Raw genomic sequence first — 25,625 nt, 5'->3', positions numbered from 1 at the left:
ACTTTAGGGCCCCTCCCAACCTAAACAATTCCATATTACATGAAATCGAACATGAGGCCAAGTGCTGGTTGCAAAGAGAACAGATCTTTCTGTATTTCATTTTTTTCCTAGTAAGTTTATTGATTGCTCTGGTCAGATGAAGTGCACCAAAGACCAGGGGAGCAGCAATGCTGTTGTGACAGGGTCAGAGAATGGCTTTTGCAGCCCTGTGTGGTTCTGGGAGTGATAACATTGATATCACCTTATCACACTCAGATTCCGCTTGTGTTCCTGGGCTGCACTGTAGCAGTGTTTGATGTGGGGTGAGGCATAAGCCAGCCTATTTACCTTGAGCAAATTATGAGAGTTAGCTTTTTCAGACTAAAAACATATTTTCAAAACCCAACCTTTTCCAAACCATATTACAAAACATTTATTCCAAAGAGTGGGAAAAATGCATGGTTGTTTTTCCTTTTATTTTCTGTGGATTTGGAACACTTTGTATTTGTTCGGAAGGGTTTTTTGCTTGATAAGTCTTTAGCAAAGCAAGAGGATTTGCAAGTGTACTTTTCTGGTAGGGCATGTCTGCACAGCATTTCAGATGTGTGATCATGCATAATGAAAGTGTTTGTTGGAAATGAGCTGGCTCATGTTCTGCCATGTATGTGATCCAGGCAGCCCAGACTTGCCAGCCACCTGCATTTCAAAGCCATCACTTACCCCAGCACAGTTGCCCATATTAATTGTGCACCTCAGCTTCCAAAGGCACAGTTGGCTTCTTACCATCTTACTACACCACCACTGACAAGAACAATCATCTTTCTCCACTGTTATGGCCAAGAACAATCTATGCTCAAGATAAGGACTCAGGATGCTTCACTTCCAGCCACCTACAAAGGCAATGACTTCTCTGTATCAGATGGAGAACACAGGCTGGGGAGGATGTGCTCTGTTACTCTGCTCCCCTGGTTGGTTGCATATTGTGTTTCATACCTTGAACACATTTCTGAGCTGTTTTTAGGAAGTGCCCTATTTTGGTCTTCTTAGAATCTTTCTTTCTTAACTTTTTCAGGTTCTGTACAATGTCAAACTGAATTAAGAACATTTCTCATCAGCAATTTTATTAGAGATCTTAATTTTACAGTCAATATATTGCAACAGAAGTACAAAAGTGAGCATGAAGACAAACTTGTAACTGATAGTCAGAAATATCCTATTTGAAAGTATTGGTTTGTGTCTGTGTTGATTCGTCTAAGAAGTTACATAACATCTTGCAAATAAAAATACATTTCACTTAATGTAAACATTATAAGTGAGGTCTTGGGTTGGTCCAGCCAGGCTCAGTGCAGGCTTCTATTGCTATTGAAGAGATGAGGCTTATCTAGAGATGCTCAGAATCACACCAGCTTGTGCAGCTCCATAACGATGCTGTGCACTCTGGGCAGTCACTAAAACTTGTGACAGTAAAACCTTCTCCCTGTGGGACCATGGAAAGCCCAGTGTGCCTGCAGGTTTGGCAGCTGCTGCTCACACTGTCACCTCAGCACCTGGGAGTGTGTCTGCAGCAAAGCCTGCTCTGCTCTCTTGCTGTCAATGGCGCTGCAGCCGTGGCCAAAGCTGGCCTCAGACACTTTTTTGCTAGAAACTGCACTTGAGACTGGTAAAATGGAAATCAGGAAATCACTGAAAGCTGCTGTTTCAGTGCACCACAGCATGTCAGTGCTTGTGAATTCTACACCCCAAGGCATCACCTTTCACTGCAGAAACTGAGGTCAAGAGAGACTCCTTATTGTGGCAACCATTTGATGTTTGTTTCTATTCCAGTGCATGGCCACGCTGTGGCCTGGGGGACCTTTTATGAAAGTTGGAAGGCTGCTGTTTACTGCTATATTAAGAACAAAATGTAATCTGAGCAGCAATGGTGTATCCACTAGGTTTTTAATGGAGCTATCTGAGTCAGCCTCACTATTTTCTCTCCCAGCTGCATACTAAGCAGTTTTTACAGGTGCAGGCAACCCTCTGAGCAGGTTCTGGTTTTTTCTTAGCTCAGCTCAGCTGTCTTCCCTCCAGCTGCTTACTGTGATACCCATTAAAAGGCAAGAACTGCTGTGCCTATTGCATTGCTTGCTTTACCTGGTCAGAAGTGTCACAGTACCTGGGAAAGCCACGATTTATACCATGTGCCAACGGGCAACATTCCCCTCTGGGGAAATTTGCACTGGGATGCAGGGAAAATGCAGCATGCCCTGGTCATTTCCTGCTTAACCTTTCAGCAGGAAAGAAGATGATCCAGGCAAAGTTCCAGCACTGATCTAGGCCAGTTCTGCCTATCCTGGAAAGTCTCTTTCTTTGTGCATGTCCCAGGGAATCCCTGCTCTGTGCCAGTGGCAAGCTGTACAGAGGGGAGCAAACCAGGGCAAAGCATCTGCCCTCAATTGCTGACCATCTGAAACAGTGTTTGTATGTTTGTTTGGGTGTGTTTGTGTGTGTGTGTGTGTACAGCATCACAGCTCAGGTACCATCTCCTGCTATCTGGCTGTTAGTACCACAGCAAGGATTTCTGGTTATGCACTCAGCACACACCATGCTACTGTTATCACTCTCAGCTATGCAGCCACATCCTCTCCAGCTTTGCACACAAGTCAGGGAATTCTTCAGTGGCACAGAGAACTCTGCTTCAGGGAATTGCTGAGCTGTTGGTGCAAAGCCTGCAGTCTGTGTGGTCTGGGTTGTGCACACACTGAAGGAGCTGAACAGGCCTGAAATAAGACACAAAACAAAGAAATATTTAATAATCAATTTGCAAGTACAACAGAATTACTTCACAGTTACTGAATGCAATGTGAAAGTCAAAGCACATGTCACATCCATGCTTATTAAGCAGATGGATTTTCTTAGGGTAATTCTTTTTAATCTTGCTGCAGAAAGGTAACTTTGGTGTTTTTAGGGACAAGGGCAAATCAGTACAAACCAAAGTAGGAACTGACCTCACAGCTATTCTGCAAAATAAAAAATAATTACGAAAACGAAGAAAGATCTCTTGCACAGATTGTGGAATTGTGGAATTCCTACCATGCTGGAAGTTCACCATCTGTGTTATTCACTGGTAAACCCCACTGCTACAGCAGAAAGCTGTTGCTGTGAATGTCAGATATGAAGAGATTTTTTTCTAATGCATCCAGTGAATCCAGTTTAAGAGCCACTTCTGAAAGATACTGTTGAGATGGACAAAAGCCAGATAAAATGACCAGCAGCAGTTGCTACATGGCATTAAAAGGCAGATGCTCAGCTGATACAGACCCACACGGTTCTGTTTGCAATACACTTACACAGTCTATCCTGAACTTTGGCTTTACCTGTACATCTCTTATTTTATTGTTATACTGCATATAAAATAGAAAAATTAATTGTCTGTGTTGTGCAACTCAGTTGTTTATATGTGTGTTAGTTGAACTTTGACAAACAGCCCTACTTGTCACCTTACCTTCAGCTGTGAGACACAGCAATGAGTGTCAGGTTCCTCCCTGGGCTGGGCCACAAGGGGTCTAACCTGTGATATATCTCCCCTCCCTGTCTTGCCCCATAGCTTAATTCATCCTAGGCTGAAATAATCTGTACCTACTTACAGGTCCTGGGAGTATTGGTTAAGGTTCCATTTACCCAAAGAGAAAGTTAGCACACGATTTGGCAGATTTATGCTCCACACCAGAGCTAATTTTTTCACAAAGTGCAGAACACCCATTAATCATGTTCAGCAGTACCAAGACAGAAATATATTGCTCTGCCTTCAGATTTAAAGACCTATCATTTGTCCCCTTTGCAGACCAATTTTTCCATACTTCAACTATTGTCACAAACCCAGAAGTTCATAGAAATCTTTGTTTACTTGTTCTTATCCAAGTATGAGTCCTTGACCCTGAGAAGCTCTTCCTGACAGATAAGATATGAGCAATATTGAATGTTTGCTATTTTTCTAATGTCTCTAAAGAAAAATTTTGCTCAATGTGAAGGTCTCTGAACCCACACATACAAAGAGATAAAGGGTCTGTGGCTTTTGTATTTCCTCAGCAGGAAGATGGAGATTTCAGGCAAGTCAGGACTTGGGCTGCTGTTTCACAGACTTCTCTTTTTTGCTCCTGACAATGGTAAATTACAGTAATTAGCAATGCTTATCATGTCTCATGCCTCACTCTCTGACAAAGCAGCAGGACAGGAAGCATGCTCAAACCATGGTGAAGGAAGTAAGGACCACCCTTGGCACCCTGTGCTATCTGTATACAGCAAGAGGAAAGCTGCCTGTTTGGTTCAGAGTGTTTCAGGTAAAAGCCCAGTCAGAAGAAAATCTGGTGGCTGGATTGCTGGATTGGTCCCTTCCTGAAAACAACTGAACATGCTCAATGGGAAGAGAGCAAGCCCCAGCCCCAGCCAGCCCCAGGGCTGGAGCCCCTCAGAAGGACCCAGCCCCACTGGAGGGATGTCATGGCAGTGAGGGGGAGGTCTGCTCTAGCCTGCTGTAAACCTGCAGTATTAGCTTTATGTTAGCAAAGTCATCACCAATAAGAGTGGATAATTACCTGTAATTGTCTTCACAGATGATCTTAAAGTTTCGTTCTTCTAGAATGTTTATTAACCTCTGAATGGACTGACCTGAGCAGGATTCACTGTGGAGAGAAGACTTCAGTTACCCGTGTTCCTTGTGTGCACAAAATGCTCACCTAAATTCCACACTATGGCACTGCTTTATTATAGGTAAGATGCTTTAGAAGCTTGTTTGCCAATGTGCTGGGAAGCCCATGGGGGTTGTGGAGCTTTGGCTGCCATTGGCCCTTGCTGGTAGAGGCTCTGTGATGTCCATGTGGTGTCCAGCTGTGCATCTTGCATGAGAGCTTTGTGCAGGGGGACATCTGTGGGACATCCCTCAGTCCCATTCCCAGTCCAGGGGGCTCCAGAACTGCTCCATTGCTGCTGATGCTTCCACAGCAGCACAATGCAAGGCTTGCTGAAATCTGTCCAAGGGCAGAAGGGTCAAGTCCTCTGTGTGGTGAGAAAAGGCCATGAAAGCCAGCAGTGAAGTCCAGGTAGGAAGTGAGATAGGAGGAAACTGACAGAAAGCAGGGGATGAAGCAGGCTCTGAGCACCTCCTGTATGTCTGACTCAGTTTACAGTTGCTGCAGCTGCTCTGTTTTGGAAAGGGGATGTTTCAACCACTTTTGAATTGGTAGGAGCCCTAACTTGTGTATTTCTTTCCCATCCAGATAAAGGTTTCAAGAAGCAGGTAGCATTCTCATATCTTCAAGAGCTGTACCTCTATGTTTAATTTCATTAAATAGCCCAAGGGTCCCAAAGCTGTAGTGAGAGGTTTGACAAATGTCATAGGCACAGACAGAGACACAGCAAAAGCCTTGTTACCTCAAGGTAAAAATCCTCTCCTCATCCAGAGTATAGGACTCACTTCTACTACTGGAGACAAATCCACTTCCTGGATTTGAAGAGCACTGCCAGCTCTTCTTTGTTCACTAGACTTTACAAGTTATCAGTGATTCAACATGGAATACAAATCAGAAGATACAAGGAATGCACACTATTGGGGCTACCCCCCTCTCTCTCCTTAGCAGCAAGTAGAACATAAAAAGGAAATTGCTATGAATTTGTCACAGGAGGAGGATGTGTCCAGCAAGGGGGCTGGCAGGGCTCTGCCTTGTGTGAGCTGCTGAGGGGAGCACAACAAAAATATCTGATGCTGGGAAATCGTGGGACAAAGGATCCAGTGCCATGTGAGGGGACACTGATGTAAAGATTACTCAATGTCCTTTTCTCCAGCAAACCTTTATGCAAAGGAGCACAAGACCAAGGCTGGTGCGCTGGCCCCAGCACAGAGGCACACCATGAACCATGGCAGGGGTGTCAGCTCAGGTGCACAGGGGACACCTCTGGGTGTCTGGGCTGAGGGAGGGGCTGCAACACGAGCTGGAGCTGAGTCAGAGAGTGAGGCAGGCTGAGCAGGGGCCTCACTCCTTCCTGGGCTGCACTGCACCATCACAGCCTCCCTCCTGATCCATGGCACCACAGCTGCCCTTTCTGTCGTGGACATCATTAAACTGTGGCAGGGCATTATGGCCACAGAACTGGCTCTGAAAGGAGGGGTCAAAGGCACAGAGCATCATGCTTAGTGTTTCAAATGTGGTAGATCTGCAAATGAATCTGAATGGGATGAAAAACATCAGTCAGAAAGGCTCAGATGTGCTTTTAGGTTGCTGTTCTGGTATCAGTAATTCCATGGTAAGCATTTAAACTACAGATTTGTCATTAAAAATCACAGAATCATTTAGGCAAGAAGAAACAGTTGAGATCAAACCAATATGAGCTGGAAAAGGTTGCTCAGGTCCCAGTTAGGTTTTGAGTATGTCCATAGATGGAGACTCCACAATCTGATCTGTCATTCAAAAATGGCTGAGCATAATTATACAGCTCCTGTGAACAAACATATCCATGTTTGGATGGATACCTGGACATGTTTATCCTTGCAGACATAGCCTGGTCTCTGACTTCACTGCTGCACCCATAGCAAAGGTCTGCAGACCTCAGTGGAGCTGAAAGGAACTTAAAGGTCATGGGACCTCTTGAAAGCAAGGAAAATGTCATTGTGTTTTACCTGTAACTGTTCAGCAGTACCTACAAAATACTAGAGGAAACAACAGTACAAATGTTGTTTTTCCTGCAAAGTAAGCACCTAGAAGGTGAGTGTAAAGCAGATTTCATGAGTTTAAGACAGTGTTGTTGCCAGACCTGAGCTGTGCCCTGTGCCTTCCCCACAGTGCTCATCACTGTGCCTTACCTTTGAGGGCCACCAATGTTCTGCATGAGCCAAATGTGCACTTCAGTGACTTTATCTGGATCCAGGTTAAAGATCTCAATACTTCCAAAGATGCTGTAAGAATGGAACATTGAACATCAAAACTCTCTTAGTTATCTCAGAAAGGTGTAGAGAGTATGCTCCCCAAACACCAGTGCTTATTAGTGCTGCTGTTACACCCTGTGAGAGAACATTATCTTGCCAGTGGATTGTCACAGACTATTTAATTGCCTTATGGTCAAATGCTGTCTCCCCATTCTTATTTCACTTTCAGGGGAGCTTTTGAAACTGCCTGCAGACAGATACAAGCTGAAGTTTTGGCATCTTTAGTGCCTCTTCTGCCTTTCAGTTTCCTGGCTATTGGTTTGGTGCTAGGGAAGTGACCATGGCTGTCCCCCCAGAAAGAATATTCTTCAGCTTTTGAAATTATTCATGACTGCACTTCCAGCCAGGTAGCCAAGTCTAGTGAAATAAAATCAAAGAAACTGTAATAATAAAATAAGAAGTAAGAGCACCCTGCATACCCCCACATCCTCTGGAGGATTTCAGTCACAGTCTCTGAACAGAAGGAGTGAAAAGAATCAGCTTTACAACATCCAGGGGTGAGTTCACCAAAACCCTTCTGCACTGGGACTCCCAGGCAGGCAGGCACATGCAGCCCCACAGGAACATGAATGAATTTGTGTTGGGTGAGTACCTGCTGCTCCTGAAAGCTCCAGCTTCCACTGATCCATTGAGCATCACTTGAACCACACCACAAGCTGCTTCTGCAAACTGAACCAGACCAAGGGACATTACACTCTGACACTACAGGCAGTGCATGGCAGGCTTGGGGCTGGTAGAATTCACTGATGTCCTCAAAACTGCCTAACACAAGCACAGGATCTGGGCAACATTTTTGCAGAACATTTCAGCGCAAAAAAAGTCTCTGAAGGCTATGGCAAAACTGTGATAAAGCCCCATTAGACAGCTATGAACGGGCAGTCTAGGGTGCATGGGGTTGGTACAGCAGCTTGTCTGGTTTCAGTTTTTACAGGGCTTTCCAGAGCTCCTACAGCTGCAGCTGTCTGTAGGAACTCACAGCAATCCTCAGATGCTTTAGCTCAGAAAGCAAGGACAAGCCAGAGCAGAGCTATCCCCAGTTTAAGGACGCACAGACCACCACATACTTGTTTCCTTGTCACTCATGCTCTGTGTTCTTTTGTGGCTTGGGATTTTTCTCTCTTGATGTTTTAGTAAAATTATCACAGAGGTTTTTTATTTTGATTTTTAATATACTGGATCATGTAATCACTGCTTTTTTATTCTTTAAAACCCATGCCCATATTTAAAGACTACTAAGGTCCATAAAGTATCTATGCTAAATCTATACACCATTGGTAAGGCAAAGAATTTTTAAGAAGCTTAATGCGGGTAACTGTGCTTATCAAATCTTTCATGTCCTCATAAACAATGTGGCTCAAATTAAAATCTTGAGAGCTGCAAAGTTTCAGAAAGTTTCATTATGTTTTACTTTCAAATGTATTAAGCATGAGTTTTAGCAGATCTTGAATTTACATGGCAAGGAAGCTTGCAGCTGAGCAAACCTGGGTCTCTACGTCGTTCTGTCTCTCACAGATACTGGAACTCAACCTTTTTCACTCCTAGTTTACTCACAAAACATCTTTTTTTTATGTGATGAGTAGACTTTTTCTTACACACAAGAGAACTGGAGCATACAGGAATGCTGGTTTTCCACCTGGGTAGTCATCTACTGATAGTCATACCAAGGGTGAAATCTTGAGAGACAGGTAAAATCAAAGTAACCCAGGACATCAGGTGTTTCTCTGGCAGTTTGCTCCTGTACAGTGCTGACTCAACAAAGACAGGCTAATTGCTTAGCTGGGACCAGCAGGATCTCATTCCTGGGATGGGAGTTGGATGTGTCTGTGGGTGGGGATATCACAGGAGCCTTGCCAGGCCCTGATGTGGGAGGATGTGCTCTTCAGCTTTATGCTGGGAAGTGCAAGGGGACTCTCGGCCTCTTGGAAAATGTCTGTGCCAATCTGGGTGCTGTTTTCCACATTGGCAGGCTAAAATAGATTTTACTGCAGCAATTGATGTTCTGTGATTTAATTAAGGTGATTGCTATAACTGCATTACTTGCAGAGCTCCAGGTCTCTGCCAAGGGTTATTCCAGACACTGACACTCAGCCTCTGTCCACAAAAAGAGTGCCTGAACTACAAAGGCATCAAATGTTGTACATAAAATATGGGATCTTGAAATCCTACACCATGATTTTTAACACCTGGAACTAAAGCTTTTGTCAACTTCTACTATTCCTTGGCATTGTCAGGAATTTAGTGCCTTTCCTCACTTTTGGATTCAGGGAGATGCAGTCCAGATCTTACCATCTTGGAGGCCATTTTCCAGAACACAGAGCCAGGGTTGCTCTCACATTCATTTCGTTTTGGACAAGATTCATAGTTGATTCCTGAGATAAAATACATTTACAGAAGAGCTAAGGTTAGAGTGAATATTTTTGCAAGGTTTATGTGGCTTTGTGGGCAAAAAGATTTGCCCTCTGTCAAAGCAAGAAGGCTGAATGGGGAGAGGGCTCTGAAAGGAGAAGGAAATTGCATCTGCTCAAAGGCCTTCCTGTTTGCTCACAGTATTTTCAGGGAGGCACTTGCAGATCCCATATCACAATTCTCAGAAAACAGAGAAGGGAAAACACACAATCCCAAATGTGAGAAACGGGCTGGCTATTGACAGTTACTGTCTGATTGCATTGAAAATTTAAACTTTGCCCAACATTTTCAGTAATCCAAGCCCAGTCTAAAGGTTCCTAGCATTAAGCCCCAAGCCAGGAGTCAGGTGAGCAATGGTAACCCCAAGGCACCTGCACACTGCCCCAGCACTCTGATGTGGCCAGGTCCTTCTTGAGTGACATTCCTGCTTTGCAGTCTGTCCCATAGAAATCACAGGGTAGAAGCAAGCAAACAAAGCACAGGGGGCTAGATGTGGCCATTAGGTAAAGCAGCAACTTGGTGTTAAAATAACATCCAAAGTTGTGGTTTTTAATTTAACCTGAGAAATAGGTGCTATTTTCAGAATTCCAAAATATTGGACAGTTAAGATTTTAAATTAAATCACGAGAAAATGATGTGAAAAAGAATGTGTTTAGGTGTAGGTTACCTGGGGCAGAGGGGTCTCCACACCATGAAACTCTGTCAGCCATATAACCCAGCAAGGTGTCCTCCAAGGTGAGGAAATTCTGATTGGATTTTGTATAACGATGAACGAGGTCGTTTGTCTTGCTCCAAAACAGTGACTGTGAAATAAGGTACAATGTGTGGTGAGTGATAGTTATACCACAGCTGGCCAGAAAACTGCTCTGGAGAAAACCAGAAAGTTAATGACAATGAAGGAGTTTTATTGAAATGCAGCGAGTTCACCTCAGTGGGTCAGTTCTCATTTGAACACTGTTGTTTGCAGAATATTTTGGGTGTTTTGTTTTTTTTGTTTTTTTTTTGGTGTAAAGGGACATAGTTAGCTTTTACGGGGCTTTGAAAGAAAGGTTTGGCTAGTTTTCATAGGATAGTTCCCAAATTTGTTGTTTGCTTTTGAGCTGCACATGGAAGAACAGCTTTCTGGAAGCAGTGTCCCTCTCTCAGCATGGTGGCATGCTCCTTACAGAGAGCCACATGCTCAGGGAATGGGGACATCCCTGTCACCTCCCTGGGATGACCCTGGCTTGAGGCAAGCCTTACACAGGGATGATTCCCAGTGATACACGGGCAGGGTTACTGAGCCCAAAGGTGCAGCTGCAGGACGGTTGCAGTAAGTGCAAAAGTTAAATGTGAGATGGGTGAGATGGTGAGATCCCCCTGCCCAGAGCTGGCTTCCCACCACAGCCCACCCTGCACTGGTGTTACCTTGTTGCAGGGTATAGGGTGACTTGCCAGCTCCATCAAAGGCTGGTAATCTTCTGGTGTGATATTACAGGGGTTCTTGTAAATGAAGGCATCTTTTAATGATTCCCATATTTTTAGACAATCCTTATCTCTGCCAAAAGATTAAAACATAGTTAGTAAATATTTATGAGTATTTGTGCCTGTGAAAGGTTCTCTGTTGTGGTCAAACACTAGAAGAATTCCACCTATGCCCAGGCACCAAATACATGATCCATTACCAAAGCAGAGTATCATCAGCAGATTAAGTATATACTGAGGAAAGAACAGTTCAAAATATCTCTCTTTCCTGCATTTCAAATTAGTTCACTGCAATATCTTAAAAAAATCTTTACCCCTTAAATCTTTACCCCTTAAAAAAAACAGTGATGATTTTACATAACCAAAAGTTCAAATTTCTTGATTATTCACACCAAATTATAAGAAGCAAATAGCTTCTCAGACTATAGGTTGTACATTTTAAAAGTAGGTCAAAGAATACTGTCCCCTCAGATACAGCAAGCCAAAAATATGGCTTGCACCTGCAGAGAGTTTGACCCTAGGAAAAACCCCTGTAATTTTATCTAAAACAAAAGCGGAGTTTTACCTGTTTGGGACCTGAGATTATTTTTATTTATGCGCTAATTTTCAGCTGTTGACTTGGGTGTATTTAATTTTCTACTGGAGGACACTTCTCTGTCTGCAAAGCATAAATAACCCACAGAGACCATACTCCAAACCTTGGTACTTTATTTAGAGGTTAGGAAGTTGTAAATACCTCTCACTGCCACTAAGGATTACAACATGGACACACTGAATCATCCCAAAGAGAGGCTCCTGCTGATGGAGGGATGACAGTAAAGAACAGGCAGCTGTCCCCTTTGCTCTGCACAGTCAATGGTATCACAAAGACAATTTGTAGAGCTTGGCTGTAAGCACAGCCACATCTCATAAACATTTATATGGCTCACACTTTCTAATTTGTCACATGACTCCAGGCAGACCTTTATTTTTCTTTTTCTTTTTATTTTTTTTTTAAGCTACTCCTGAGATCTGGTTTATGTAAGAGCATTAACAGCCCCAGGTGACAGCTGGCTACTGTAGGGGGATACAGTATGGGTAAATGAAGGTGGTATAGAATGTAATCTTACCCCCTAAAGAGTTGCAGCTGAGCCAATTACTAAAGATTAGGAGCAGGGCTGATCTTAACAGGCCACACCTGTAGCCAATAAGAACAGTGGTATAAAAGAGTGGGTTGGTGGGAACTGCAGTCAGAGGATTGCTACAAAGACTGGGGAGAGTCAGTGTTTAGAGGAGTTGCCTATGAGAAACATTGAGGAGGTATGAAACTCTGGTGATATGGAATCCTTGCACTATAATGATGTTAGACCTCTTGATAAATAAGACAACAGGTGATCTGTCCTTTCATATGGCAAAGTTTTTATGCTTGGTCTCAGAAGACAAAATATTTTTCAAGAAACCATTAAAAAAAACCCCTTTTTTTTCTTTTTTTTATTTCCAAAGCAGAGAGGTAGGAGATAGACACAATATAAAACATTTCTGCTGGTAGACTCAAGCCATGGCCATGAGAGGCACAAAGAAACCAGCCAGGTGATTCACGATCATGACAAGAGAGATTGCTGAGTCACTAACCCAAAGAATCAGTGTTCCATCCTTAGCAGTGCATGATGTGTGTCAACATCTCAGTACCTGAGAGAAGAGTCTGTATGCACAGTCCTGGCAGAGCTGAGCAAAATTGCATCTTTAAAGTTATAAAACCTGGTAGGTCTTAGCCTGCAAGTGGGGGAGGCTCTTCTACAGCTGCTGATCACTGTGGAACTGTCAGGTGCATCACAGGGAGGAATGTCAGCCATGAAGATGGGCTTTTGTGGAAGCTAGGCAGTTTCAAGCATTGTTTTAGAAATAAAAATACAAATAATCAATGTAAAATAAAATACATAATTTAAACAACCTTTTCTTTTTGCTGTGCTCACTTACCAACATGGGTTGGTTTTTTTTTTTTTTACAGCTGAATAATAATGAATCATTGATTTGCCACTGAAAAACTATTTCTCAGATATGAAGCACTAATTTTGTCTCACACCCTGAAGAGATTACCAGGCACTTAGAACTGTGATTTGGGTTTAGATATGATAAGCAGTGAGAAGGTTTGAGGAACTGCAAACCCAGCTCCAGGAAGGATGTGCCATTCTTTCCAGTCTCACTGTTGAGGTAGATTCTGTTAATAAATTTACACCTGACCTTTTTCCAGCACAGAAATAAATACTTGTCTGGTGTGCAGCATTTAACTCACACTGAGGAGAGGACAGAGACTTGCTGTAGCTCTGGGCCTTCTGGCACAATATGAGAAGTTGGCTGGCATGTGGTATGCTAAAAATTCCAGCAAGAATAGCTTCAGGTTGAAACAAGAACATGTGCCTTGCCAAAAGAACCCAAAAAACAAATGACTGAGAAAGAAACTTTTCCCTTAAAGTTGCTCCTAAGTCATAGAATGTGTTGATTTAGTGTTCCTTCTGGATTTACAGAAGAAAGAAAGGCCACAAAAGAGATTGTCACTCTACCAGTTAATCAGAATTATCTGAATTAGATAAATATAGAGTGCATGAGGAATACTGTATGTGCCACACTGCTGGGGCCTTGGGCTCTCTCTTTCTCTGGCATTTGTATGTTTATATTATCTCTTCAGGGATAATGGACTTCTTCCTTTGAGGCTACCTTTGTTTGTGCTGAAATATCTAAAACATTTTATTCTGCTATAGACTCTTAAATTATTGAATCCAAATTCAGTGATATGTAACATAAATATGTTACATTTAACATATTTAATGTTTAATTTTTTCAAGTTTATTTTTTTCAAATAGACTTGAAAAAATTGTTTCTGTTTAATTTTTTCAAGTTTTCTTTTTATTAATAGAATTTGGGCAATACTGGTAAATGTGAAATAAAAGCTAACAGAAAGAACACATGAAATCTTCAGTGAACTTGAAAACTGCAACATTGCTCTGGAAAACAAGGACTGAAGAACTTGTCTTAGGATCTTTTTGAGCCAAAGATTCTACCCTGAACTCAGTATAGGACACAATAAGGGCTGGGATACAAATAAACTTTTCCTTATTAAATTCAAATGTTATGCATACTGCAAAGCATATCCTCCATTTGTCCTTACATTGGGGTAGAAGTTCCATTTTCCAATAAATTTGAGCATTTCTATCTATTTGCCTTGTATATGAATATCACGTTAATCTATCAAGCAAAAGCTGGGGCCAAGAATATTTCCATTAGCATCTATCCCAGCAGCCAAATTTTAATGTGCATATTAGAAAAATGGACAGCTTCTGCATCATTATTTCTTGCATACCCATACACTGGTCGGGCTAACCTTGAAAGAATATTCTTACACTGAAAGGAATGGGATAGCATTGAATTATCTGGTAAATAACTGTTACTATAGATTTTATTTTGCCTTACAATTTTTTTTTCTTTAACTGGACATGACAGAGCAAATTCATTCCCAATTGAAGCTGATTTAATTGGTATAATACCAAGTATAAGTTTCATCCCCTCTGATTTCAGTTACACCATGAACAAAGTCTGGTTTTGGTTCAGCACTGGATTGACACTGAATGCTGGAAATATCTGAAGAAGGGCAGCGTTGTCTCTAGTTTTCTACTCAAGAATTTGAGAGTGATTCTTAAAGTATGGGACCCATTTCAAATTTATAAGAAAATAATTACTTCCAGGCTTTGTTCTGGAGAACTCAACCAACTCTGCCCATGTTTTTAAATCACCCTGCCAGGCAGAGACACTTTGCTGGGGACACCTGTTCTCCCTGCAATCAAGATCAGGTTTTCCAAGGTCCAGAATTTCATTTCTAAAACATCGCAGTGTCTTTGGGCCACCCTGAGTTTTTAATTGTGGCCCTGTGGTGAAGCTCCAAAGTTACAGCTGGATACATTCCCCTGAGCCCATGTCCCTAATCTGTGCAGTGATCAAATCTCTGCAATTTGTGTAAGAAAATACTTCTCATTTGCTACCATCACCAGCCAGAGCTGTGATGAACCTAAGCACTCAGAAATCTGACTCTTTAAAAAGTCAGCAAGATGTTTGTGGTTGTAACATAGCTCCTTAAAGATATAAAGCCAGTTTTCACTCTTCTGGGCATCTAAGGCACAGGTTTCAGGTGTAAAAACCCAGATATCTCAGAAGGGGAATGTGTATCAAATGAACTAAATGATGTAGCAGTATTTCTGCATCTAACAGACCCTACCTTTGCCTGTGCCAATTTATCTGCTGCATTTTGATGAACTGTGATGGCTGTAGACAGCAGGGAAATTTATACATCTGTAGTCAATCTATAGTCATGTGTAGCTATGCCTTTATGTCAGAAATTATACAAGGACCAGAAATTATACAATTATACAATTGGTATACAAATATATACATATACAATTGTGTTGAGAGGAAGCCCTCTGTAACTCAGAATAATTTTGCTACCTTTTCTGTCCTGAATATTCCTGGGGTTTTATTTCTTCAGCTTTCCCCTGCCTAATTCCAGCCTTGCCGTGTCTCGCTGCTGCTTTGGAGCAGTTTTTTTGGAGCTGCTGCCAAGGACAGCCCAGGCAGCCGAGGCTCCCTGGAGTGAAGCTGGGCTGGACGCTAAAAGCAAGGAGAACAGTGCCATCAGGTGGGAGAGGAGCTCCGCGGGACAGCAACACCAAACACGTGGGGCTCTTCCAAGCCGACCCGTCTGCAGGGCACGGAGCTGGAAATGGGGATGAGCACACAATGGATGGGCTCCCTTCTTGTCATTGCAGCACCCAAACCTCCCATCGGGCATCTTTGTCCTACAAATCAGATAAAAATCAAGAGAGGTCACCCACTGTCACAGGGCTGCAAGGGTTCCTCAGGGGTGAAGAGAGAGACAAGAATCTTGACTCCATGATCAGAAGGCTGGATTTATTAATTTATGATATATATATATTACATTATTACTATGCTAATAGGAATAGAGAGGAAAGTTCAGAAGCTGCTAAGCTAAGAATAGAAAAGGAATGAATCAACAAAGGAGCTCTCTCTGATTCTCCCAGAGAGAGCTCAGTCTTTGATTGGCCCTTAATCGTAAACATGGAACATGGGCCAATCACAGGTGCACCTGTTGCATTCCACAGCAGCAGATAACCAGTGTTTACATTCTCTTTCTGGGGCCTCAGCCTTCCAGAAGAGGGAAAAATCCTAAAGAAAGGATTTTTCACAAAAGATGTCTGTGACAAGCCACTGTTGTTGCTGAGGGTTTGATGACACTAACCTGCTGGTTTCAGCATTAGGATAATGGAAAGGGAGAAAATTAGCAAGGAAAGCGATGAAAGAAGAAAATCAGATCTGTCAAGCTCAGTGTCTTCAATAAGCACAAGCCTCTCGTTTCCCATTTAGTTTAATTACTGCAAATTGTCTGCCACCAGAACACTTTTGGTAACAGATTTTCTGTCAACATGAAAATGACATGCTTGATTTTTTTGGCAGCCTGGTTTGGTAAGTATTGCTTTCTGCTGATTACACAGTTCAAAAGTCAGTAACCAAAGCATTGGAAGAACTAACTGGGCATGGAGAGGGAGATCCAGAGCCCTGCCTCACAGGCAGATCACTTCTGGAAAGGCTGCCTGTAGGCAGAGCAAGTAAATTCAGCATGGCAAAGAGGGGGAGCCTGGAGGTCTGGGAAAAGGAGCCCTGAGTGAGATTGCTGCTGGAGGCACCCCAGGGCTTTGTGTGTTCCTGGACAGTGAATGGCCTGGAGCCAGTGCCAGCTCCTCAGCACACCAGCCCTTCCCCTTTGGCAGCAACAAGAAGGTTTTAAGGGCAGGAGTACTTGTGGCTTTGGTTTATGGCTCCTGGAGTGTTTTATGTGAGCGGGGAATTGCTGCTGCAGGACAACACTCAGCCTTGTCCCCCTTATGGGAAGGGCTGAGCCAAGAGGAGGCAGCTGCAACCAGTGAAGGGCTCATCCACATGAGCAGACTGTTTTGCTGCCTGGATTTCAGCCTCTCTGGGTGAAAAACAAGCTGCTAAAGCAGGTGGTATGTGCAGATGTGCTCTGTGAGTGGAACAGAGCCCCCAGAAGGGCAGAAATCTCACCTGGACTACATGTTGGCAGAGGATCATAGTTGCTCTATTTAATTTTATCTTCCAAGTGAGGGCCATGTCATCAACAGATATAGAGGGAATAAGTTTTAGCTGACATCTACTCTTTGATCAGAAAGTAGTAGAGTTTCAATGTTAATATTAAACTTCTAAGAACAATTCTGTAACAGTGACCTAAATTAAAGTACATACAGGGCATGTATGTACATACATGTACATACATACATAAATTAAAGTACATACAGCCACCAGACATTGCCCTGTAGAGTCAATTCTATAAATCAATAAACAAGAGAAAATTTAAAGAGCAGGCAGCTAACTGACTGTGCATGACTAAATAGCTGCAAAGATGTACAGTGGAAAATTCAGTGGCTTAATGCACTTTCACTTTCTCACCCATTACATGAACTTGCACTACGTTGTTTTGTTTTGCTTGTTTGTTTGTTTTTAATAGCACTAAAGCTGCTGGAATGTGGCATAAATGCAGTAATTTGGGAGAAGTTCCTGCTTCAAGGGTGGTCTCTATCAGCAGGACACAGACAAGAGAACAGCTTGGAGCTCTAGTACACCTGTGAGTGATCTTCTTGATAATTCCTTATTCTGTGGTCATCCCTGGGAAGACAGAATGCATCTTTAGCATTTTTTCCCTTGAACACTTGAGACAGACTTTCATCTGACCCTAGAGGGAAAAAGGATCTATTCCTCCTATCCTTATGGACAACCAGAGATACATTTTCTCATGGGGCTCTGAGGTGTTAAACTGCTCTAGGGTTTTAACCATACCTTAGCAATGACAGCTGAATTATATCACCTCTGACTGTGGGGTTTTCTCACCGACATCTCCACAGATGTTATAGAAAAACAGAAGCAGGGAAAAGTGGGATAGACCAGTATTCCCCTTTACAGCAATCAGCTCATAAAACATTTAATAATTTCAATCCTAGGGTGGTGCTGTAATTTAGGCAGCCACCAGACATTGCCCTGTAGAGTCAATTCTATAAAATCAATAAACAAGAGAAAATTTAAAGAGCAGGCAGCTAACTGACTGTGCATGACTAAATAGCTGCAAAGATGTACAGTGGAAAACTAAGCTGAAAAGCTTTTCATCAGCAAATACTTCTGATTAACATGTAGAAGATCAGCACAGACGGAATAATTCTCTAGTATCTGGGATTAAAACCAAAGGACATTTTGACTGCAAGGATATTTTAATATAGATGCCATATGTGTAAACTAACCTAAATGTGAAAAATTATTTGAAATCCTATGGAATCTTGCAGTAAGAACCATTAAATATTTATACACTGTAAAATCAATGTAAAAAAGTTTGTGTATATGAGAAATATAAAGTTATTTAATAACAATTTTTATATTATAAAACCTCAATATAGAAAACTGATAGGTGAGTTGACATTTGGCTGTCAAGTGAGAGATAAATTCAGATCTCAACAACATTTCTGCCCATTAGCAGTACACTGATGTTGGCCAGGGACAAAGAACAAAGTAAATTTTGACATCTCCCTGTTACCCTTGCTGGGCACTCAGACCTTGGGTTTTCTGTGGAGTTACAGCCTGGGAGGGAAGATTTTCAGCACAGAACTGAGCCTGAGCTTTGCACAGAACTGGATGGCTTTTCACAGCCCAGCAGTGGCATTTATAGTCCAGAAGAACAGAAATAAATATGCTGGTGATTAATGATCTCAAGAACAAATAGATGATAGCTACCCACTGCCCTATGAACTTGTCTCTTGCTAAAAGAAAGTTAATTCTTTCTAATGAGCTTCCTTTAGAAAGTGATGACAACAATACCCAAATGGACTCCTACCTCCCAGCCCAGAGCAGTATGGAACTAGCTTTAAGCAGCGTGAGGACTCTTTAGAGGGATAAACCCCAGAGCCAATAGCCCCACCTCTATTTCTCATGTACTCATCACTGTCTTTTTGTGCCCACTAAACATTATATTCCAGTTCCCCATTAAAGCTCAGTACAGCATATTTCAATAGAAGTGTACTTTTAAGTAGGACTCAAACAGCTGTTAATATTTATAATGAAATCTTTGCTACCAATAAACTACAAGAACAGTCAAAGTCACTTGTATACAACTTAGGGAAAAACAGCTGTAAAAAAAACCTTGTTACAAACATTGAAGGATAGAACAAATAAAAAGCAGAGCACTGTAGGTTTCATGTAATAAAGGTAAACACAGAGAAGGTATTAAAATCAGCACACAAGCACATAGGGGAGGGGCACTTTAATGGCAAACACAAATGTTAGGACTTGGGTATTTTAATAAGCAGTGTGCTATAATGATGATAAAGTGCCCATCTTAATGCTGAGAGACAAACCAGATGTAGGAACAAAATATCAAAACAATTTTCAGTAGAGATGAGCCAAAACATTTCTTCATTGCTGTTTGTCCTGGTTTCCCAATGGACTTCTTACAAGTCTAAAGGCAATTCCTAAGAAATGAAGCAGCATGAGGAAGGAAGGCACTTCTGGTGATCATCCAGCTCAGCCTCTGTCTTAGAGAAGGTTTCTCAGGACCAGGATCTGTCTTGTTTTGAATGTTTCCAAGGATGGAGCCTCTACAAAGTCTCCAGTCAAGTTCCAGTCTTCGTTCTCCCTCATAGTAAAAAAACTGTTTTTTTCCCCTATGTTTAAATAGAATTTTCTGTACTGTAATTAATGCCCATTGCCTCTTGTCCTGCAACTGAATACCACTGAGAAAAGCTTGACTCTCTTTTCTTTACTCCCCTCAGCTGGTGTTTACCACCTTGAGCCTTCCCTTCCCCAGGCTGGGCAGTCCCAGGCTCTGAACCCCTCTGTGTGTCTCAGACACTTCAGTCACCGTCACGGTCGCTCTCTGGGTGTGCTCCAGCTGTGTCCCTGAGCCCCTTGCAGTGACAGGACCAGAACTGGCCCCAGCACTGCAGCCCAGGGCTGAGCAGAGGGAAAGGTGCCCTGTGTCCCCCTCTGCCCAGGCTCCTTCTCAGGCACCCAGGGCACTGCTGGCCCTTGTCACCAGGGCACACTGCTGGCTCACATCAGCTTGTCACCAGGCCCCTGTGTCCTGGTCCACAGACAGTGCAAATAAAGCCTTTTGTTCGCTCTGGGACCAAAAAAGATGGCACAGCAATGACAACAGATTTTTTTTAGAAAGCATAGTCTTACAAACAAACACTGAGTCCTTTGATGGATATCAAATTAGGGAGCTCTAGAAATCTGCTGAGCATTCTAAGAGGGTTTAATGCATTACAACTGAGTAGTAATTTGTGCTTTTCAGAAGACTGGTTCAGTAATGGTTTCTCTCATGCAAGGCACATTTTCTCAATGAAAAAACAAACCTTAGGTAAGTTTCAGTATAATGTCATGGCTGTAAAATAAAGCTAGGATTTTTGTGACACTGAATCAAATCATGCTAGTGCCATGCTTGATGTGAAAGCATTAACAATCAGTGAACAAACACAAAGAAATTAGATTAAAAATGCCTAGTAAAGCATGAAGGCAAAATGCAAAAGTAAGCGTACAACAAACCCCAGATTTCCTTCAGGAGGGAATTATGCTGTGAATGCAATAGTATCTCACACAAAATCATGATCCATGTGTTCTTTCTGACAAAATGTATCTCCATAGGCTGCAAAGGAATGGGAAGGTAAAATGCATTCATGATTGTGCAGTCAGGAGACAGAGCTCTCCTGGACATGCACCAACTCTTACTAAATTTAATGGAATTACAGACTTAAAATTTGTTACAACAGAACTTGCCACTAACAATAAAAACAATATTGGTTGATCTAATTATATTTAAGGGGGAAACATATTCTGTGTCCATACAAGATTGCATGAAAGCTGTACTGAAGTTTTACACTTTCAGCTTCATCATCAGGTTTTTGTGTTGCTTAGTCAGGCACAGTGGCATTGTTTGGCCTGGCAGTTACATGTGTTATTGAAACTGCTCTCTGTCTGTGTCCTTGGTGCCCCCTTCCTGTCAGAAGTTAGGCAAAAAATAAGCTGGTTTGACTTCAAACAATTTTTAAATAGTTAAATATATAAATAGTAGGTCCTTGCCAGCTTCTCTGGACACAGCCCTGTGTAATGTGCTCTAGGATGTTCCTGCTTGGGCAGGGAGGTTGGACCAGCTGACCTCTGTATCCCTTCAAACCTGACCCATTCTGGGATTCTGGGGTTCTTTGAATTAAAGACCAAGGAGTGACTGCAGGTGTGAGGGGGGAGCAGTCACTAGCTGAGAATGAAAATTCTCTTGAGCTGCCAATGTAAAATCAGTTATTTCTAGATCCAAAAAAAGCATATTCTATGCTTTGGGCATTAGTGACTATGACCTTTTAGATAGCATGGCCTCTCCACTCCTTCCCCAGGTCACAAAGGGCTGCTGGTTCCTGACCTCAGCCTGCCAATTCAAATGTGGTGAAGAGGAAACCTAACCCAGCTAATTTAGGCTGCAGCTGTTGCCACTTTTTCTGCCCCAACAGGTACAGAGGTGCCAAAGCAGCCCCAGAAGCAGCATCTTGGAGTGATGGGTGAGTTATGGTGTCACCACAGCAGGTCTCAGCAGGGATCTGCTGAACTCCCTGAGCTGTGCAGGGGAGCCCAAAGCCCTGAGCCCCGGCTGCCCTCCCTGCTCTGGCTGTGCCAGGGATACACTATTGGAAATTTGGCGGTGTGAGACTGGAGGTGAGACTTGCGAGCGCTGTGACAGCCACAAGAGGGAGTCCCTATTGCTGGGAAGGAGAGGAGGAAGTCATTGGAGGTCAAATTGTTGCTTCAGACTAAACTGCTTTTGGCTTTGTTCAGCCCAAACTACCATGCATACTCATGGCCACAAGGGATTTTTACAAGACTAGTGAAATCAGAACTTCCAGCTTCTGTTAATGAAAAAAAGGTAAGACTACCAAGCTGAAACAAACTATTGCTTTGGAGCCAGTATTTTCCAGAGAAGTCAAAACAGAAATACTATTCCTTACTGTCAGTATTATGCAGGTGTGTGACTCTGTGTGCAGGGAACAAACCCCCTAAAGCCTGCTGCTATACCATCCACATTTTTCCCTAAAAAATAGGACTAATACTGAAAATGCTTTATTTATTTATTGAAATGTTTGGTATTGTCTTTCTGTTCCTCTTCCTCATGAACTTTGCCATGACAAAGTTTATGCAGGAAGACTGAGGAAATTGCATGTGTACAAATATTGAGAGTCAGCTAGCAGCAGAAATAAATCTGAGGATTGTATGGCATGCAAGCAGTTGAACAAAATTATTACCAGCAGATGCTGTAACACAGCACCAGAGAAATGTCCTTTTGTGAGCAAGTTCAACACAAAGTTTTGATGAATTTTAAGAATAAAAAAATCAACAGGATAAAATCTGATTGCATGAGGTAAGAGCCTTCCAGTGGCCTCTGTGGGCTTGGGTTCGGCCCAAAGATTGTATTGGAAAAGAGAAGAGCACAACCAGAGTGAGCTGGCTGGGCATGGTGAAAGGCTCCAGTAAGATGAGGGAGAATGCAAAGAGGTATCCTCTAGAATTAGAGTTGTGATAGTGAAGGTGTGCACTACCATGTCAGAAGCCTTCTGAAATTATTTACAGCACACAGATGCAAAAACAGAGCTAAATGGAGGCTGTAGAACTCTGTTAAAGCCACCTGTCGTAGCCAGAAACAGTACAATGTCCATTGTCATGTCAACCATCCCATTCTTCAAAACCTGCCATCTATTCCAATCTGAAATATGGCACTCCAAAGTGTAGTAAATGTCACTAACTACCACAGTGAATAGATTTATTGTTCAGAAAATATCCTCAAAGGTGGAACTTAGTGACTCTGATAAAAAAAAAAGTAAAAATACATGGAAGTGTCCACAAGTTTACCCAAGGCAGATCTTTTAAAAAATATATACATCAGTGTAAGATTAAAAGGGAAAGAACAAAATATGGACAAATTTATGAGAAAATGAAAATATTTCCAGCCAAGATAACGAAGTTGCCATGGTGGGAAGCAGTGGCAGCAGCAGCCCTGGCAGAGTGCAGGGCACAGCTTGCCCAGCCCACAGCTCTGCCCATGTTTCTGCAGGTCCCTGTCCCTACTCTTCTCTTTGATTAACTGCACCACAGATCCCATACCACAGAGGATCCAAGGCCTACATTAATGATGAAAGATTCCACTCTCTGATGTGTCCTAAAGGCACCCAGCTCATTATCAGAAAGTGCCAGTGACAGAGAGGGTGGTTACACAAACTGCACAGAGCTCAGAAAGGAGCAATCTTGGCTTTGATTTCCAGAAAAGCATCTGCATTTAATTCTCCATTCAGGAAACCTCTGAACATTTCAGATGTACACAAACAAGCATGTTTTTCCTTCTTCTGTTCTATATGCTTCAGAAAAATCTGTCACTTCAATAAAATAAAAAAGGGTCCTACTATACAGAAGTAATTTAATCTGAAAGAAAGTGAGCTCACAGCCACTTGTTGGATTATGAGTAGCACTGTTAAACACTGTTGGATTATGAATAGGCCAAAATACTGCACTTTGTATTAACAAACTTTTTAGAAAACTTGTGATCATGGATTTGTGATTTTTTAAAACTGTCCTTGATTTAATTGCCTAAAAAAATAATTCCTGGAGATATTTGTGGTCCAGATTCAGGCTGTTGTCAGTGACAACACACGTGGCCATGGCTGAAAGCATATTCACACAAAAGTGGTTTTCACATCTTCAGCACCTCAATTTTAATGAAACAAGCCCATGTAACAAAGGCTATTAGGCCTGAAAACAATTTCAGATTTAAATATCGAGAGATAATTCTTTAATAAATTAATTTATGCTTTTAGAAACATGTATATCATTTTGCAAGTTTCAGGAGCTTTTAAATTTTATTTGCAAAAGAATCCTCCTTTCCCTCACTAAAGCCACTCAAATATTTGACATAAAGAGTGAAAAAGTCTCTGTGTGCTCAGGCCATGGTTTTCCACATGACCCTTCAAATACTGCAGATCAGCTTTTTCATACAGTGCAGGAAATCCAAAGCCAAAAGAAACCCAAATGCAAGCAAACTATACACAGCTTTGCTCTCATCAGCTCAGTGTCATGAAAACAAGAGGTTGCCTTTTTCAGGACAAAGACCAGGATGGTTCTGTCACCTGGCCAAGGCGTGGGGCAGCCCCACAGCACTCAGCCCAGGGTGATGGAAAATTCTGCCAGAGGCTCACTGGGCAGGGCAGCTTTGTGGTGCCACAGAAGGGATGGATGGGTCCCTGCTGAGAGACCCTGGCTGCTCTGGAGCCATCCTGGGTGTCCCCAGCACCTGCTGGGGGTCCAGGGCACTCCTTATTTCATACTTTGCTTTTCTCTGCAGTGAAGGGGATCAGAAAATCAGTTCTCAGCTCTAACACACTGTAGCAGACCTGGGCCCATGGTGCAGGAGAGGAGGGATGGGATGCCAGGGGTGTTGCAGTACCTGCTGGGATGAGCTGAGCAAGGACCACCTCTGGGGGAAGGGGTTTCCAGGGACTGATGAGCTGGTATTGGGATCCACCTCTATTTCTCCATGCAAGCTCTCTGAGCTCATCAAGAAATCATATCCACATGCTAAAAACAGCTTTTGATAACACCAAGGTACTTCTGCATGTTTTTCTAACATTTTTGCCTGCCCTATAAGTCTGTGTTGAACCTTGTCCTTTCCCTCTCTCCTGTGTAGTCTCGGTTACAGGGCTGCAGTGTCACATTACAGACTTCGGCAGATCAGCTTTACAGCAAATTGCTTCACCTCCATGTACTCAAACCTGCTAGAATTCAGCTTTTATTTCAGCTGGCTTTAGGGAAGTTGTAAAATCCATTTATAATTATGTTTTGATTAGTGTTACTTTTATTGCCCCTGCAGGTAGTTTCTTTCAAAAGCCGCCACTGGGGCACCGAGTTTGTACATTTTCCTACAAAACAGGGTTCTGATTTCTCCCTGCCCCTGCCAACCCAGCCAGGTGGAGCCGAGACAGTTTCTGCTCACCCGACACCTGACCCAGACCTGCACTCACCCCAGCTCCGGGTGCTGCGCCGTGATGTAGTTGTAGCATCTTCCCACAATAACTTCTTGCAAGTTCTTCGTGGTCCCCCTGTCCTTCCACTTCAGCATTTGGGGACTGACCTCGTGCCTGCCGTGGGTCAGCAGAGAGGCCAGCACCACGGCGAGGACCAGGGCGGCCAGCAGCACGGCGATGCCCGCCAGGAGCACGGTGCGCTGCCGGGCCCGGGCCGAGCCCTGCTGCAGCGGCATCGCGCTGAGCGGCGGCGGCAGCTGCGGGACAGCGGGACCGCAGCGGGGACAGCGGGACGGAGGGACAGCGGGACAGCAGGGACAGCAGCGGGGACAGCGGGACAGAGGAAGAGCGGGACAGCAGGGGCAGCAGCGGGAACAGAGGGAGAGCGGGACAAAGGGACAGCAGGACAGAGGGACAGCGGCTCCTGCAGCAGCCGCGCCGCCCCCGCCCCCGCGGATGCCCGGGAGGCCGGGCTGACCCCCGCCCGCCCAGGGTCAGCGACCGCCCGCAGAGCGGGGCTGAACGGGCAGCGCGGCGCCCTCCGGGGATCCCCGGGATGTGCCGGGATCTCTGGGCTGTGTCGGGATCCTTGGGCTGTCCCTGGATCCCGGGCTGACCCAGGAGCCTGGGGCTGCCCGCGGGCACCGGCGCTCCGGAGGGGC

The 25,625-nt window shown here is 43.3% G+C and overlaps 1 protein-coding gene across 1 annotated transcript; it reads right to left on the bottom strand.

Moving 5' to 3' along the window:
* Positions 1-1,076: 1,076 nt before the first annotated feature.
* Positions 1,077-25,428, bottom strand: LOC135447074 (ADP-ribosyl cyclase/cyclic ADP-ribose hydrolase 1-like). Its single transcript, XM_064711818.1, has 8 exons — positions 24,961-25,428; positions 10,751-10,880; positions 10,011-10,146; positions 9,224-9,306; positions 7,530-7,606; positions 6,815-6,907; positions 4,554-4,640; positions 1,077-2,738 (listed from the first exon to the last, which is right to left on the bottom strand). The coding sequence occupies exons 1-8, from the start codon at positions 25,197-25,199 to the stop codon at positions 2,657-2,659; spliced, it is 927 nt and encodes a 308-aa protein (XP_064567888.1). The 5' UTR covers positions 25,200-25,428; the 3' UTR covers positions 1,077-2,656.
* Positions 25,429-25,625: the final 197 nt, after the last annotated feature.

This window comes from Zonotrichia leucophrys, chromosome 4, assembly GCF_028769735.1.
Source record: "Zonotrichia leucophrys gambelii isolate GWCS_2022_RI chromosome 4, RI_Zleu_2.0, whole genome shotgun sequence".
NCBI classification, from domain to species: Eukaryota; Metazoa; Chordata; class Aves; order Passeriformes; family Passerellidae; genus Zonotrichia; species Zonotrichia leucophrys.
This window is presented reverse-complemented; position numbering and strand designations above follow the sequence as displayed.

Bases quoted from the DNA above. Each gene is read 5' to 3' on its own strand.
- LOC135447074 (XM_064711818.1), bottom strand. From the start codon at position 25,199: ATGCCGCTGCAGCAGGGCTCGGCCCGGGCCCGGCAGCGCACCGTGCTC. The intron at 10,147-10,750 runs GTAACACCAGTG...CTTATTTCACAG, and splicing joins ACCCTATACCCTGCAACAAG to TCACTGTTTTGGAGCAAGAC. The intron at 4,641-6,814 runs GTAAGGCACAGT...TTCTCTCCACAG, and splicing joins AACATTGGTGGCCCTCAAAG to TGAATCCTGCTCAGGTCAGT.